The 12,032-nt window shown below is 37.0% G+C and overlaps 1 protein-coding gene across 1 annotated transcript in view; it reads left to right on the forward strand.

Annotated features, from left to right (window-relative positions):
- TRPM7 (transient receptor potential cation channel subfamily M member 7) overlaps positions 1–12,032 on the forward strand; it is a 51,120-nt gene that overhangs the window by 33,269 nt on the left and 5,819 nt on the right. Inside the window, exons 20-31 of the mRNA XM_058811789.1 lie at positions 393–521; positions 1,189–1,473; positions 2,498–2,672; positions 3,221–3,353; positions 4,164–4,348; positions 5,060–5,192; positions 5,667–6,382; positions 8,385–8,461; positions 9,292–9,351; positions 10,359–10,440; positions 10,813–10,883; positions 11,369–11,406. Of these exons, the coding sequence (XP_058667772.1) occupies positions 393–521; positions 1,189–1,473; positions 2,498–2,672; positions 3,221–3,353; positions 4,164–4,348; positions 5,060–5,192; positions 5,667–6,382; positions 8,385–8,461; positions 9,292–9,351; positions 10,359–10,440; positions 10,813–10,883; positions 11,369–11,406 (2,084 nt within the window). The remainder of the gene's footprint in view (positions 1–392; positions 522–1,188; positions 1,474–2,497; positions 2,673–3,220; positions 3,354–4,163; positions 4,349–5,059; positions 5,193–5,666; positions 6,383–8,384; positions 8,462–9,291; positions 9,352–10,358; positions 10,441–10,812; positions 10,884–11,368; positions 11,407–12,032) is intronic.

Below are 12,032 nucleotides of genomic sequence, written 5' to 3' on the forward strand. Positions count from 1 at the left end.
TGCCCTGTGGTTTGGGGTTTTTTAATTCTGTTCTGAGTAATTCTTTTCATCAGTTGCTAGCAGGAGCTCTATAACCATGTATTAGTCTCAAGTGCATGCACAGCTTCATTTCAGTCACTGTAATAGAAATGCTAGAATTTGTTCTAAAGGAAAATAGCTGTAATAAGAGCAAAGCTTTGCTAACAATAAATAGCTTGTTACAGCTATTTTTCCTTTTCTAGGACGAAAATGTTTGTATCCCCTTATAAATAATAACTTGTCTGTTAAAAAGGGTAAATATAGTCTTGTAATTCAACTTGAAGCTTTTATTGTATACCATATCAAAAGATTCAATGTACATCTTGAAAGGATCATTCAGTAATTATATGTATATGTTTTATTTCATTTTTTAGTTGGCATACTTAGGATTCCTCATGCTCTACACATTTGTGGTTCTTGTAAAAATGGAAGAATTACCATCTGTTCAGGAGTGGATTGTTATTGCTTACATTTTCACATCAGCAATTGAGAAAATTCGTGAGGTATGGCTGTAATAATCTGGGATTTTGGCCTTTTTTTGTCAGTTAAAAGAGTATGCTTTAGACTATGATTCTGTAAACAAGAAAACTGAAGAAACTTCAAGCATCAGAGTACCCGAGTACAGCTTTATCTTAAAGCTTGGTATAAATTGTTAGATGGAGGCCTTGTAAAATGTGTATTTATTTGTCAGGCAGGCTCTACCACTGTGCTATGACTAAGATATCAAAACAAAAAGAAAAAGCTTTAGTGACACAGGAGAGCCATCACAACTACAATGTTCCTGGTTGGCAAGAGACTGTATGGAAGTTCTGTAATCATTTTTAAATGGGAGAGATGAAGTTAGTCCCTTAACCTGGTACCTCAGGCTCAATTGAAGGCTGATAGGGTTCATTTTTGTCACAGTAACTGCCTCAAAAGAAGTAAAAACATCACCAAAACCCACTAAATCCAAAATTCCTTAATAAATTGTTAATGCAGAGCAAAGCCCTCCTTTCTTTGTTGTGAAGCTGACACAGTTAAACACTGGTTTTGATTGCTCACCGTTTAAGATTTCTCCATTTGAATAGCTGTTTTATTTTTGCAAGTATAAAAATGCTGGTGATTCACATATTTTACTGTTGGTCCCTGTGCAGTAAATATGAGCTCTCCTGACCTCCATTTCTTTTACAGATTTTTATGTCAGAGGCAGGGAAGATTAATCAGAAGATCAAAGTGTGGTTCAGTGATTACTTCAATATCAGTGACACAGTTGCCATTGTCACTTTCTTCATCGGGTTTGCACTAAGATTTGGAGCCAAGGGGAATTTTGGAGAAAACACTTACAGAGAAAATTACATCTTTGTTGCTGGAAGAATAACATACTGTCTCAATATCATTTTTTGGTATGTGCGATTACTGGATTTTCTAGCTGTAAATCAACAGGCTGGCCCTTATGTTATGATGATTGGGAAAATGGTAAGTACTATGTTTGTTACTGTTTTTTTTTTTCCCCAACTGAATCCATTTACAACTTCTCTCAATAGTTTTATTTAGTTAGAAGTTTCTTTTCCTTCTGTACTAGGATAACAACTTGATGTGCAGAATTAGCCAGCTGGAATATACCTTAAAGGGTTTCAAAAAAAGCACTGATTAGAAGGCTTCCTTTATGGAGCTATCCCTGTTACATAAATGTAAAAAATGACAAATCTTCCTTCTCTGGTCTGTTTTGTTCTCAGATGTCAGAGACTTAAGTGAATATGTTGAAACCTGTCTTGATTCAGCTTCCCACTTAGGTCTGAAATCTGTAGCCTTTGTGTTCTTTAGGCCAAAAGTTTTAACTTGTTTAGTCTCCTGAGGCACCTTCATTGTTTTGTGCTATGGGAAGCTGGGAATAGATTGTGCTTCTTGTCATCTCACACAAAAAATACTCAAATTTTTTAAACTTAAAATTAAATAACCTATCTCTACTGTCACTAGCTATTCTAAATGTTAAAAACCATTTAAGGCTTCAGAGCTGTATATATGAATGTGGAAGGGGCTTTCATGTTTCTTCTCTCTATTAAATGGTTCTTACAAATTGCACCCTCTCATTCCTTAAAAACAAGAGCATCAAGTTGCTCATTTCTCACTTTGATTTCTTACAAGAGGTATAGGTTCTCTGTTCCTGCCCTTGGAAATCTACCTCTGTTTTTTGTGCAGCTGTTGAGTACCTTTATGAAGGAATATTTCCTTGTGTACCTAGTAGTGTTCAACTTGAAAGGGAAAAATGCTCAGTTGCCTTTGGCCAAGGGTACTAAATACGTGATAAAAAAGGACAGGAAAAATGTGGGTTTTAAAAATTATTTAACAAAATTTTCTGAGTGAAATATTTGTGTCCTGGACTCTTTTCTTTATATAATACATAGAAGTGTACATTTTCTCAAGTGTAACCTGTCACTGTAAAAGTTTTGAGATCATATTTATGACCTTGTGGATTAACTGAATTTTTTTGTGTTAACAGGTGGCCAACATGTTTTACATTGTGGTGATTATGGCACTTGTACTACTTAGTTTTGGTGTTCCCAGGAAGGCAATACTCTATCCTGATGAGGCACCCTCTTGGACTCTTGCTAGAGATATTGTGTTTCATCCATACTGGATGATTTTTGGTGAAGTCTATGCCTATGAAATTGATGGTAAGAGACTGCAATTATGAAGCAAGTAAAGAGAGAACTTACTCTGATAAGGTCTTATCAATATCTTATGAAATTCCAATTCTATCAAAGTCCTAGTACTGTTGGTATTGATTCCATTCAATGGAATATTTCCCTTTTGTGGGTTGCAGCTGTATAACTATGTGACCTGATTCCTCATTTTCATTTCTAAAACATGTTTGGCTTGGAATGAAAATTACATAATTACAATTTCTCTCAAGGCTATTCGTAGCAAGATTTTGGAATTTTGCCCCACAGCTATCATGACAAAATTCTGGCTGTGATGATGTACTATGCTTTTTTTAAAAAGCCAATAATATGATTACAGCATAGTATCAGCCAGAAACTTTGTCTCTGGTATTTTTCTACCATGTTCCTCAATGCCTGGAGACATTTCAAACTGCAGAACCACTGCATGATAGTTGGTTGCTGCAAAATGTAGGTGACCTTTAGGGATCTTTTTGTGTCTGTACCTGCTGGGAGTTCTAAAAGATGTACATGTCTTCTCTGTGTCTTTTTTCCCAACACAGTGTGTGCAAATAATTCTGATGAAAAGGTTGCTCATCTCTGTGGCCCAGGAACATGGTTGACCCCGTTTCTTCAAGCTGTCTACCTCTTTGTACAGTACATAATCATGGTTAATCTCCTGATTGCATTTTTCAAGTAAGTGTGTAGATAATAGTTAATTTTTGCTAATAATTGGACAAATGTCTATCTCACTGCAATAAGATCTGATTCCAGATCAAAGCAAGCCAATTTCCTGGAAGTTTTTTCATGTTCTAAGGCTGGTCTTTGTGTCTTCCTCACTGCAAGCCCATGACTGAGTTAGGGAAGTGTGTGATGTGACTGGTTTATGTCACATCTGTGAGCTCAGGGGAATCAGAAGTTTAAGGAAATTTGAAGGCATTTTGTACCTTCTCTTTGTCAGAAAACAAACAAACCAAACTTGTTTCTTTGTCTTAATTGACTGTTGTTCCTAAATTCATTTATTGTTCTCCAGTTGGCTGGGTTTAATTGTAGTTTATAGTCTCTGCAAATGTTTGATTTATGGGCATAAGCAGCATATGGGCACAAACACTGAAGAAGGCAGACTGCAGAATTAACATGGTGTGATATAAAATTCTGGGTTTAGTTAGAAATAATTAATTTTTTTGTTCAGCAAACTTAAAATTTGATCTCAGTGTAACTTATTTCTGAGTGAAGATACTGAGCTGTTACCTGATGGGAGAATTTCTTTAGCCCTCTCCTTGCTCTGGATCATGGTATTCTCTTGAATGTGTTTCCAACTAACACAAAAATAATTTTGCAGCAAAAAACAAGTTTATGCTTTTGTCTCTTAACTGGCTTCAGAATTCAAGATTGTTATCAAAGTGTTAAAAACCAAACAATCCAACAACCACTAAACAAACACCAACAACTCCCCACCACCCCAAAAACACCTTGATATGTTAATATTGTTCTGTTCCCTTTCAGCAACGTGTATTTACAAGTCAAGGCAATTTCAAACATCGTGTGGAAGTATCAGCGCTATCATTTCATTATGGCCTACCATGAAAAACCTGTTCTGCCTCCACCACTGATCATTCTCAGCCACATGGCTTCCCTCTTCTGCTGTATATGTAAAAGAAGAAAGACAGACAAGGCTTCAGATGGGCCAAGTATGAACAGTTACCCAAAAAATTCAGTAATGTTTTTGATATGGTTAAAGCCAACTGTCGGAAAAGCACCATGTTCTTGACTATAATGAGTATTGTGAAGAAAGTCAAAGTGGGTCTTAATTTTATGTGTTTTCAATATTGGTAATTTTTTTGAAAATCATCATGCTTTTCCCAAGAGTTTAATGCTAACCCCTAGAAATCTCCACTAAAGCTAACCTATCACACAAACAAATAGATTAGATTTCTTGTTATTTATAATTGAGAAATATTTTATTTCTTTCTGCAAAACTTCTTTGAAACTTTAAAAATAAAATCCAGCTAAGGAATCTAGCTTCTGCCTCAAAGGGGGATTAAAGGGTAGAGTGTAAGGAATGATATTGTGCACAGATCCTCTCAGAATTACTATTTTCATTTTATTTTATTGTCAATCTTTGACCTTGAACTTATGTTTGCAATGAGAGAGGAAGGGTCTTAGGTGGCCATCTGGTAGGATTTTTTGTGTGGTTTGTGTTTTTTTTTTTTTTTTTTTTTTTTTTTTTTTTTTTTTTTTTTGTTTTTTGGTTTTTTGTTTGTTTGTTTTTTTTTTAATTTTATTTTTTATTTTATTGCAGAGTTTTATTGTTAACATCTTTTGTAGAGTTATGACTATTAGTTTTCAGCACCTATACAACTTCACTACATACATCATCTTAAATGTTGATCTCTCTTTAGAACTCTACCTGACAGAAGAAGATCAGAAGAAACTTCATGATTTTGAAGAGCTGTGTGTTGAGATGTATTTCAATGAAAAGGATGATAAATTTCATTCTGGAAGTGAGGAGAGGATTCGAGTCACATTCGAACGGTAGAATATTTACAATTATAATTTCTGAATAGAGAATTAGAACTTTTGCACTTTTTTTAAAATGTACTTTAAAGGGGGAGAAATGCAGCTCAAGAACATAAAGTGTTTATGCAAATTTTATATGGTATCTTTCCATTGCTGTGCAGAAACTGATAATGTGATTGATTCTTCTTGATGTATAGAAGCACTCAGTAAACTGAGGCAATTGTATTATTTGATTTCCCATGAAGTTTTAAGAAACTGATAGATTTCAAAAGTGCTGTAGGCCCTCAATTGATAGCTGTTTTCATTCTGTGATTTAGAAGTATGTACAAATGTTGTATTACAAAACAGTCCAATGCTATCGTATTATTGTGACACTTCAAAGTTATTTTTCCTCCTGATTAAATGGACAGAAAGGGTTATAATCATGGGCTTTTTTGCATATTGAGAAAAATACAATTCATATCTACTTCATAATTTGATTTTTCTTAGGGTGGAACAAATGTGCATTCAGATAAAGGAAGTTGGTGATCGTGTCAACTACATTAAAAGGTCATTACAGTCTTTAGATTCACAGATTGGCCACCTCCAGGATCTGTCTGCTCTAACTGTGGATACTCTGAAAACACTGACTGCCCAGAAAGCTTCAGAAGCCAGCAAGGTTCATAATGAAATCACCCGGGAACTGAGCATTTCAAAGCATTTGGCACAAAACCTCATTGAGGATGGCTCTCTCAGATCATCTGTGTGGAAAAAGCACAGCATTGGAAACGTCTTTGGTTCTTTTCCACAAGGAGGCCTTGAGAGTAACAATGCTTTACTCTGTAACATTTCCATCCGTGATGACAAAGAAACCCAGCATAAGACAATTGGTCAGGAATTGGCTCTGGCTCCCCGAAGAGAAGAAAAAAACTTCCAAGAGGCAGGTTCCTCAGGCAGTGCCTTATTTTCAAATGCCGTTTCCCCTCCAGAACTTCGCCAACGAATACAGGCTGCAGAGATCTCAAAATCCACTAGTAAAAGTAAAAAATTAGGCAACTCATCCAACAGCATGCCACATGTAACATCCCCAACTACAAAGTTTTTTGTTAGCACTCCATCTCGACCCAGTTGCAAAAGTCAGCTGGATTCTTCAGCAAAGCATGAAGAGACTGTTTTCTCTAAGGCTACAGAAGGAGATAATAATGTAGAATTTGGTGCATTTGTGGGTAAGTATAACAAAGTAGATTCTGAATGTCCTGAAGTCATTATTAGCTGCTCTTATCCTCTTGCTTCTGGCTCTGCTTGCCTTGCTTTCACCCAACCTTGTGTTGAAAATGGAGGATACGTTAATTGTGGTTTTATTCATGATGAGAGTGACACTAATGATAACTACAGCTGCAGAGTTGACAAAAGTGCTCACCAGTCCCCTGCCAAGTTAGAGAAGAACAAGCCCCAAACGAAGTTCTCTTTGTCAACGGGCGACTTGATGGCAACAGTCAACCGTGGCGGCTCGCATGGAAAATTGAATATTAAAGATGAACTTTCCAAAAGTCAGCATGTCCATGCAATGGAACTGCAAACCCGAGATTTATGTTCTAACATCCTTATGGGACTGCTTCATAAACTGTGGACCAAATCTAAGCCACAAGGTTTGACTTATCAAGAATTGTATGGTATTTTGGGTGTATTCCGGTTGCAGGTGACTTTACCATTTTGCTCTGCTTTTTTTGCATTTAACATCTCTAATTTCCCTATGTTGCTTGAATGTTTTTTTTAACTGAAATTATAATTTCTCTATAATTCTGTCACATAGACAATATTTTTCTGAAAAACATTATCCAGTTTTTGAGTCTAGCAGTTTTGGGCAATTAGCAGCTCTACAACTTGGTACGGGCGCTGTAGACAAACCTTTTGTGGCTCATTATAAAGCTCCTGCCTTCTGATTGCATAAATCAAAAATATTGTCTATTCCTTGACGTAATACAGAACACTACTCAGGCTGATGGAGTCCTGGACGAATATCTTTGTGGTATCTGTGTCAAGCTGAGGGTTCCTCCTATACTTTATTTCTAAACACTGTTACAGCTGGGATCTTCCACTGTTGCCTAGGCTAACCTGGGTTGGGGTTGTCATTTTGGAAGCTTCCAAAGTCCTTTAATTCAATACAACATTTTGCCTCCCCTCAAGTTCTGCTTAACAGTAAAAAGGTGGATGGTTTTGGTTAGTTACTTATCTATTTGAATGGTAAAACAGTGGCAGATTCATTGCAAAACACAGGTGTGGGTTTACTAACTGATCCCTGTAAAGTACATAATGCTTTAAGTATGCTTAGCGTTTAGTAGAAGATTGTAATCTGGAATTGTCAGGTTGTCTGCAGAGGTGTTGTCTTGCTAAAGTTCTTCAGGGATGTCTCAGTGTTTTCCAGAGATTTGCTGAGGTTGTATAAATTTAAATCTCTAGATAAGAATTTATTCTACTGCTGTGAAACTTGGATTTCTAATAAGTTACCTACATTAGCTATTTGTGTATAAATGCCTCATGGTTGAAAAAAGAAAGCAAGGCTAAACAGAAGTTATGGACAGTGATTGTACAACTCTTATCTAATCTTTAAATGTACTTCACCACTAATAACTTTGAATACTAACTATACTTATTTACTGGAGCCAGATTTTTTTGTATATGGTCCTCTGACATCTCTAGCATTTAGAACATACCCTTCATTCTTACTGTCCACAATTTGCATCACTTGTGATACCATGCAGGTTTCAATTGTGAAGCCAAGTAGATTTTCATTCATTATAGAGCCACATGAATGGGAAAATTCTGAAAAGTATTGCTTTCAACTGGGAGGATGAAGGGTATATTGTAAAAGCTACCTCCAGGAAACTGTCTACTTTCCCTTCATTTGTCAAGGATACATGAAAGTGCTGTAACCCAGGCCTTGTTCCTTTCCTGTGAGGAGCATATGCTTGAGTAAAAATTTAAAATATTAGCTTTACTTTCTGAATGGTGGTGCTCCACACCTCAGTGCAGGAAAGGCAGTAGTTTGATGTTGTTACTCTGATCTTCACTTGAGCATGTTTGTAATGTCTTTCCTAGTGCAAACAGGCACACAGACCCTAGGTGGTTTGTAGCCCTTTGCTATGGTGATGCAGACTGTTGGCATGGTCAGAACGTTGGAGGTTGCCTTTGATTTTGAATATTCTTTTTGAATTCACTGTGTCAAAGGTCACAGAGACAGCATGGACCTACAGCGGTTCAAAGAGGCAGCCAGCAAAATGAGGGAGAGAAGTGCTGATATTGAGGTGAGCATGAAAGGCTTTGTCAAATGTGTTAATGGAGATCATTTTCTTTTGAACTCTAACGTCACAGTATGTTTGGAAAAAGTCTAAGACCAAATAGAATCAAAAAACTTACACAATCATTACAGACTGCACTTTGCATCTGTTTCATGATTTAAAAAAAATCCAGTGAAAACTCATGTAACCTTAACTGCCATCAAGTACTGTTACTTCATAATAGGATACTAGTGAAATAAACAAGCTCTGAGGTTATGAAAGCTAAGATGACTACAACTGTGAATGGAGATAAAATTAAGTATCCCATAATTAGTGTTCAACTAAATGTTTTTCACTCATAACTTTCAAGATCAGCCTTAAGACTAGAGTAATTTGTGTTCTAATTTACAGAGCAAGGTGACAGTGTATATAATTTTCAAAAGTGACAAAAATTGTTCATTATGCTTCCAAGAAGAAAAAGCTCTTTAATAAACTGAGTCATTTCCATTTCCTTAAAGAAATTTCCTTAGAGAATAATAAAAATTACTCAAATGCAAAAGTAATTAATCATAAACCTGCCTTCCAAGTATTATAGTGTGTGTATCTATATATATGTATATCAATACAGTTTTTGCCAGGTAGCTGTTGAATTAGTACATACAAATTTGCAGTTATGCATTCAGGGGAGAATACACCTGAGAATTGCATTATGACCATTTGAAAGGCTTCTATTCTGCTAAGTTGCTGCTTCTGAACCTTTCAATGAGTATAATGTGTGACCAAAAAGCTTTTTGTATGTATTTTTGGCACAGTTTTTTTGGTGTTATTCTTTAAAATTTGCTTTGTTTCTTTGATAGGAGCAGCAGGAAGACTTCAAAAAAGCTATATTGGAGGGTATAGAGACAACCAGACTTCAAGTAAGTAAAGAAAGTTCCCATTTATTAGGAATCTTATTTTCAACAGGTACTAAAATATTCTCTGCAGTTATAAGGGTCTCTGTTCTTATCTCATTATCTGTAAACTGGATGTCTCCTTGATAGAGATCTAAAGTGTTCTAGTGTATAGGGATGTAAAGAAATAGTTTTTATGCACACAACTACACATCAGAAAGACATTTTGGACACACACACACAGAGGCCTGTGTGTGTTTATGTGTGTGGGGTGTATTCTGTAAGAGGAAGGGTGAAAAAGAGTGGCAACAACTTCCTAACTGTTATGATTTCAGGAATCAAACGCAGGGCACAATGAATTTTTATGTTTTATTCACCACTCGAGTTAATAGATGAGTAAGCTCTGTGCCACTCCACACACAGTCCTAGTTTGTCATGAAACCACCTTTCTCCTTTTTTTGCAAAATAAATATTTTATTGTCAAAAGTTGACCACCTCATTACATAGTCCAACAATGTGTAATTGCTATGAAGGAGTATATCCATAAGGAAGTTGTATTCATAACCCACAGGTTTTTACATGACACAAGTTTACTACATTTTGTTGCTCTTTTAAGTGGGTGCAAATTGAAATTTAGTTTCTGCCAGAGCCATATAATTTTATAAGAATTGATAGCAAACAAAGGCACAAAACAGATGAGCAGAATATGGTACTTGTAGGGATCCAGTGTAATTGACATTTCTGTAGTTCTATGCTATTGTAACATTGCCTTGCAAAGAACTCTCTTGGTCTGGGTCAGGATTCTTAATGTGTGAAATATCTGAAAATATTACAGCTGGTGGCTACTGTGAGAAGAGCATTTTAACTGAATTAATGCACTCAACTTGTGCATTTCTGTGCAGTGAGGTATTTGAAGTACATCCAGAAATTTTGAAGAATCCTGGCCAGATTGTGTTCCAAGAGCAGAAGTTGAAAGCAATAATGGCAATGATGACTGATGGTAATTCTTTTTTACAAATTTTTTTTTTTTGTAGGGTCTTCAGACTGACAGTGATCTACAGCAATCCAGTTCTTGTGGTGGCTTCACTGACCCTCTGACAGCCCACTCAGAGCAGTGTAAGTCTGGGCTCTGCTCAGGTCCCCTAACGTTGTCTCTAACTTGCCTTGCTAATGGGTATCCTAAGAAGATGCAGAGGGAACACAAATGGTTGAATAATCTTGAAATATTCTCATGTTTGGTAGTACTTGAACCTTCTGCTTCTTGTGGTTCTCCTTGCTGTGCCAGCTCAGTCCTGTTGCCTTGGATTTACCATGGACAGCCAGAGCTGTAAAACACAAAGTGCACTAGTTAGGACTGCAAACTTCTGCTAAGCTGTGGGTCTGCCTTGTTTCATGAGAGCTTTGTTGAGCTGTTTGTTCACTGTTAGGAAATAGGTGACAGTGACAGCTGCCATTCTTTGTCCCGTTACAAATCTCCTTCATTTGCAGTGTACAGCAAGAGCAGGAGAGCATCCAGTGAAGACACACAGCAAGTTGACTCCAAAGCAGCTTTACTGACGGTTTGTATCAATCTTTTGTGACATTATAGCAAAACTAGAAGCTGAACAAATAAAGGAGAAGAAACAGATAAAGAGTAATACTGATTTGTGGACTTGCTTGTTCTAGGAGGCAACAGGAGACCTGTTTTCACTAAGGGAAGAAGTTGTGTATGTTCTCACTATGAAAATCTGTGCTGTTTTCTGTTTGTAGAAATAAAATCAAAATTCTTTTCTTTTAAGGAAAAGAATTACTTATATAGTCCATAAACAGTAGTGAATATAGACCCTTATTTATTATTTTAATTGTAGTTACCATTTCTTGGTTGTATTTGGGTCTCTCCATTCAACTGCAGTTCAGTACAGCCTGGTTTATTTCCAATAAACAGGCTGTACTCCAAGAGCTTAAAACACATTACACACATTACCACCCCACCTCCAACTGAATCAACTGTGCTTTCCTTACAAAACTGAAGCCCTCTTTGTTTTTCCTCTCCTTTGTTTTAAAGGATTGGCTACAGGGCAGACCTTCAAATAGCAGTCAAATGTAAGTAAGCTTTCTACTAATGGAGCAATTTTATCACTCTGTATGTTGATCTGTTTTTCTTTTTGGTTGTCTTTGGCTATAATGGTATTTAGTTGCATTTAATGAGAAAAAACCCCATGAAGTTTGATTTTTTCTTTCTTCTAATAAATAACCAAATGTATTCATTGGAATCATAGGCTTGTCATAGAATGGTTTGGGTTGAAAGGCTCTCCCAGCCTGTCTCTGGAGCAGAGGGGCTCCAGCCCTCCCAGTATCTTTGTGGCCCCTCTGGGCTCTCCCCAACAGGTCCTTCTTTCCTTGGGGGTCCCAGCCCCAGCTGGGGTCTCTTGCAGAGTCACCCCCTCAGCCTGCTGGCCACTCTTTTGGGATGCGGCGCAGGGCTGGGTTGGCTCCCTGGGCTGCAGGGGCTCATGGAGGGTCAGGCTGAGCTCTCACCATGCTTTAGCAGGTTCTGTTTAGATTAATGGTGTCACACGTTGGAGGGCAAGCATGAGAATGTGTTGACACATAGTGAGCAGCTCCCTTCCTGGTAAAGGTCTTTACCCAGCCTTTTCAACTGTAACCACCTCTGAAATTATGCATTGTTAACAATTAGCCCCTGAGTTAACTGTTAAAGCCATTACCTT

This window comes from Ammospiza caudacuta, chromosome 10 (assembly GCF_027887145.1).
Source record: "Ammospiza caudacuta isolate bAmmCau1 chromosome 10, bAmmCau1.pri, whole genome shotgun sequence".
NCBI classification, from domain to species: Eukaryota; Metazoa; Chordata; class Aves; order Passeriformes; family Passerellidae; genus Ammospiza; species Ammospiza caudacuta.